At 36.3% G+C, this 5,610-nt stretch overlaps 1 protein-coding gene across 2 annotated transcripts in view; it reads left to right on the top strand.

The window, feature by feature from the left end:
* The window catches only part of KCNH7 (potassium voltage-gated channel subfamily H member 7), a 485,293-nt gene that overhangs the window by 401,818 nt on the left and 77,865 nt on the right, over positions 1 to 5,610 (top strand). For both annotated transcript variants that reach the window (XM_017890966.1, XM_017890967.1), the window contains one exon: positions 1,345 to 1,770. In XM_017890966.1, the coding sequence (XP_017746455.1) occupies positions 1,345 to 1,770 (426 nt within the window). The remainder of the gene's footprint in view (positions 1 to 1,344; positions 1,771 to 5,610) is intronic.

The following is a 5,610-nucleotide window of genomic DNA, read 5'->3' on the forward strand; positions in this document are numbered from 1 at the left end:
TTTTTTTTTTTTTTTGAGACGAAGTCTTGCTCTGTCACCCAGGCTGGAGTGCAATGGCACAATCTCGGCTCACTACAACCTCCACCTTCCAGGCTCAAACGATTCTCCTGCCTCAGCTTCCCAAGTAGCTGGGATTATAGACACATGCCACCATGCCCACCTAATTTTTTTGTATTTTAATAGAGATGGGGTTTCACCATGTTGGCCAGGTGGGTCTTGAACTCCTGACCTCAGGTGATCCATGCACCTCGGCCTCCCAAAGTACTGGGATTACAGGCGTGAGCCACTGTGCCCGGCCTTAAAAGACTTTATATGCCATTTGTGGAGCCATTACAAAATTTCAGCTTTTTAAAACCCATATATTAAGGCTTACATTTTACCCAATAAATTATATTTATTGGGTAGCTAGGTAACCTTTTTGTTTTGACTTTGTTTCTAAAACTCTTAAATCACTAAATCATGGACTTTTCTACTTGGTAGAGACAAAACTGTACTTTAGCTTTCATGTTTTTCAGGTAAACTAAAACTCTAAAAGGTGAACTGCTTTAGTTTAGCTGATGCCTTATAAGGAGAATAGATCTTGGAGGTGAAGTACCACTTGGTGTCTAAACATCTTGCAGCATTTCCAGGTCAATATTCTGAACATCTCCTTGTAGCATTTTCTTTTTGCAATTCTCTAAATGAGATGGAAGGGTTGGAATGAAAGTGTGTTTGTCCCAAAATATCAAATACTCTCTCAATCTTTTAAGGAAAAGCCTCTTTTGTGTTCATTTTAATCTCATTTGCCTTTTTTCTCCAAATGTTAAAAACAGATTGCAGGTGGGAAATTCTGCTTAATTAAAATTTGAATGAGTTGGGTTTAATTTATCAAGGTTTAATTATAAATTAAATATATGTAAATTAAATGTGACCATGGATCCAAGTAGACTGCTTCTATTCATTACAACTAATCCTTTCCTAGATTTGAAAACTGCATTACTAATATATCAAAACCGACTTTGCGATTTTCTAAAAACAGCCATGTATTTTTACATCTGAGAAGTACTATGTTCCAAAGGAAACAGTAACATTCCTCAGTATCTCAGCGGCAATATTTATTATTTTTTCATTGAAATTCATATTTATCAAGAAATGCCAGTGTGATTTTCTTGAGCCAAATACACTGTATAATAGAAGTTTATATGGGTTTATTTAATGTATGTGTGTGTTTCATAAATACTTCCAAATTACATGAATTCTCTCTAATAAATTTTACTGTATAATTAGTTCCCTTAATATTTTATATTCTTACCAGATTAAAAATGGCATATTTATGTAGTATATGATTTTCTTTTCCACATTCAGGTTCTCTCTTTAGGAGCAGATGTCCTACCTGAATACAAACTGCAGACGCCACGCATCAACAAGTTTACGATATTGCACTACAGCCCTTTCAAGGCAGTCTGGGACTGGCTTATCCTGCTATTGGTCATATACACTGCTATATTTACTCCCTATTCTGCAGCCTTCCTCCTCAATGACAGAGAAGAACAGAAAAGACGAGAATGTGGCTATTCTTGTAGCCCTTTGAATGTGGTAGACTTGATTGTGGATATTATGTTTATCATAGATATTTTAATAAACTTCAGAACAACATATGTAAATCAGAATGAAGAAGTGGTAAGTGATCCCGCCAAAATAGCAATACACTACTTCAAAGGCTGGTTCCTGATTGACATGGTTGCAGCAATTCCTTTTGACTTGCTGATTTTTGGATCAGGTTCTGATGAGGTAAGAACTGCTTAAGATTCTTATTTTCTGAAAGACTGCAATTATAAAAGTGAATCTATTTTAACTGCAAAAAGAATAGTTGCTTTGCAAGCTTCTTGTATCTCACAGGTAAAATTCATTTTCAATTGGGGATGCTACCGAATGAAATGAAACCATTTTGCCATTGCAAATCAAATTCTTTCTCTTTTTGCTAAGAGATGCAAAAGATTCTCCATTCTTTATGTACCAAATTAAACTTGGAAACAAGTGGTCCATAGCACACACCACATTCCCAGGATTTAAAATCTCTACTTATTAACTTCATAGGTGTAAAACTGTCAAATATTAAGTATGCCTCTGTTTTTCTTAACTCATTATTAAGGTTTGAGACAGCAGAGATTTGGGTTTTTTTTCAAATTATGCAAAGAGGGCACCTTCTGGAATGTCTTATTCAAAAATGCATTTTCTTAAATAATATTCAGCTTGGAAAGTACTTTTTTTGTATCCCATTACCTAATAAAATTGGAAACTAAGAAAATATGAGAAGTGTATGTATTGTGCATTTTCTGGATAGAAGGTCCAGAACTTTAATCAGCTCCTCAAAAGATGCTTTGATCCAAAAGAAGTTAAGTTTTCCTACAGTTCCTTTCATCTAATTTCCATTATTTTTACCATTTATAAACTTTCTGGATTCTATAATGGAAAATTTTCAGAATGCTTAAAAGTAGTTCCAAGGGAATAGGTTGAAAAAGATAACCTCAATATGTTGGATTTTTTTAAAATCGTGTATTTTTCTACATAAGAACCCTGCCCTGCACCAACTTCCTCCTTTCTCCCACAAAGAGGAGACCAACTCCTCTTGGCAGATGGTTGCTTCCTAGCTAACGAAGGTTTTAGAACAAGATAATCCTCCTCGACCAAGGGGAACCAAAAGATTTTATTTCTAAATCTATTCATTTGTTAGAAATAAACTCTCTCCTACAGAATATGCTGATAGAACTCTGAGTCAGTTAAGAGCAGGGCAATGAAACAATACATTTTTCCTGGGTTCTACAATTTTAAACAAAGTCCCAACCTGACTTCCCTCATCTGTAAAAGGATGATAATAATATTACCTTCTCCCCTTGCTTTTTTTTTTTCTAATTTGAGACTCTAATGAGATAATACGTGTGACTTAGCAAAATACTTTTTAAAAATCAGCTGTTCTTAAATTAGCTGAACTTTTAATGTTAGCTACTCCTAACTTTGGGTTTTAACTAAAAGACAAGAGAGTGAAATAAGTGAAATACTTATTTATTAATATATATCTTTGAGTTTCTTATAATGGGTGATTCATATCATTACACATATCATATCAACTTATGTTGATGAACAATAAAATAAAAACTCATTCTTTCAAAAGTTAAAATATATTCACCAACAGCAAACACTAGTGATTTTGTAGATAAGCTTAAAAGTATAATGGGAGAAGTTTTAAGAAGGTTGTATCTTTTAAATTTTAAAGTCCGAGTTTTAAAATGCCCTGAAAATTCTGGACATAATGTTAGTGTCACCCCCAAATTAAAATCTAGTGCTGCTGCCAATGTAGATCTTAGAACTAGAAGTAACCATAGGTAATCATCTAGTTCAATCCTCTGCCTAGGAAGCTAAAGTACTATTATTCCCATTTTACAGATGAGACTGTTGAAATCTAGAATTGCTCAGTGATGCACTCAGTCCTATTTTCTGCATTACTCTTAGTTACTAATATAATACTTTATTCATTCAAAAAATTTTTGTTGGGTACCCTTCAAAGTGACAGACACTATCCTAGGTTTAGAGATTCAGAAGTAAATCAAACAAAGTTTGTGTTCTCCAGAAACTTACATTCTAGGATTGAGGAAGAGGGGTAGGGGATGGCAGAGGGCAAAAGACAGTTAATAAACAAACCAACAAACACAGTGCAGAATGGTTTCAGGAAAGAGTAAATGCTGTGATGACAACAAAGCAGGTGGATGTGATAGAGAATGACCTGGATGGATGGCTAATTTGAATTGGAAATTACAAAAGGCCAATCAGGAGAGACCATTTGAGTTGAGACTTGACAGGAATAAACCATCCACAGGAGACCACTGTGGAGAGCATTTCACACAGAATAAAAACTAGTGAAAATGTGGCATTTGGGCTACAAGTTTGTTATGGTAGAGGAACAGAAAGATGGCTGGTGGCTGCCAGGCTGAACCACACAGTAAGAGGTGGAATGCTAAGGTTTAAGATGGTAGAGACAGGGACCAAATCACATACATATGTGGGATTTCTTATTTATTCTGGCTGCAGTGGAGTCTTTGGAAAAGAAATGATATTATCTGATGGACATTTTGAAGACTGCAGACTGGAGAGTCAGGCTAGGAGCAGGGAACTAGTTCAGACCACATGTGGTGATGCGGGACAAAACAACAGCTGGGTAGCAACAGAAATGAAGAAAAGTAAATAAATGTGGCATGTATTTTGGAGGTGAGTGCCAAGGCTTGTTGATGGATTAAGTATTGAATGGAAGAGTAGAAGAAAAAGCAGAATTAAGGGTGGTGCAAACATTTTTTGTTGCTTGTTTATTCTTATTGAAACATTTCTTTGGTGAAGGGCAGGAGGGTTGCTGAAGCAAAATTATAGATGGTAATGCATTATTCAGATGGAAAACCTTACGGGGAAAAGTGTGTCATGGGGAAGAAATTCCTGTTTTAGCCAGCTTAAGTTTGTGATGACTATTGGTTATTCAACTATAGGTGACATGTAGACGAGTAAAGTACCCCATGAGCACCTAGAAAAATAATATGTGAGTATAAGAAGAGAAATGAGATCCATTAAATTAAATATTAGATATAATCATGGCAAAGATTGGTTTGGATCAGCTTCTATATAAGAACCATGTGTCAGTTTTCTGTGCGGATCTGTTAAGGGTCTGGAGACACGTATTTGACAGGTCAAAAATAAAGCCTTAAAACCTACACTTTTTTAAGTGTCAGGGATGATTTTGTTGTTTAGATATACAAGATCCAGTAGCCATATCTGGAATAAAGAGGAATCCCAGGAGAGGGCTTTCCTATGTTCATAGATGATTATTTCTACACAATAAATGCATAAGTACATAAATAAATGCATAAGTACACACATAAACAAATTAAGAGTGATTTTCAACAAATTATAAGAACAGTCATAATTTCTTAATTGCTGAATTTTAAGACAGGGTCTCATCCTGTCAGCCAAGCTGGAGTGCAGTGTTGTGATCTCAGCTCAGTGCAGCCTCTGCCTCCCGGGCTCAAGTGATCCTCCGCCTCAGCCTACCGAGGAGCTGGGACCACAGGCAGATGCCACCATACCCGGCTAATTTTCATATTTTTTGTAGAAAGGGTTTCACTATGTTGCCCAGGCTGATCTCGAACTCCAAGCTCAAGTGATCCGCCGGCCTCAGCCTCCCAAAGTGCTGGAATTACTGGTGTGAGCCAGTGTGCCTGGCCCTAAAATGTTTTCTACCCATCAAAGCATCATAGATGAGCTTAGAAAATGTAATTTTGTCAATGTCAATTGCCAATTTCCCTAAATGTAGCTAATGTTTTTTACATTCAACCCTTCGAAAAAAATCGAAATTTTATCTACGTTATTTAATCTATGTAACAGGTGTTAATAAATGCTAAGAGGATATATTGGCATATACATTTTTACTAAAGAAGACATGGCGCGGCCGGGCTCAGTGGCTCACACCCGTAATCCCAGCACTTTGGGAGGCCGAGGCGGGCGGATCACGAGGTCAGGAGATCTACACCATCCTGGCGAACACGGTGAAACCCTGTCTCTATTAAAAATACAAAAAAAAAAAAATTAGCC

This window comes from Rhinopithecus bieti, unplaced genomic scaffold (genome assembly GCF_001698545.2).
Source record: "Rhinopithecus bieti isolate Rb0 unplaced genomic scaffold, ASM169854v2 scaffold_19966, whole genome shotgun sequence".
Taxonomy (NCBI): domain Eukaryota; kingdom Metazoa; phylum Chordata; class Mammalia; order Primates; family Cercopithecidae; genus Rhinopithecus; species Rhinopithecus bieti.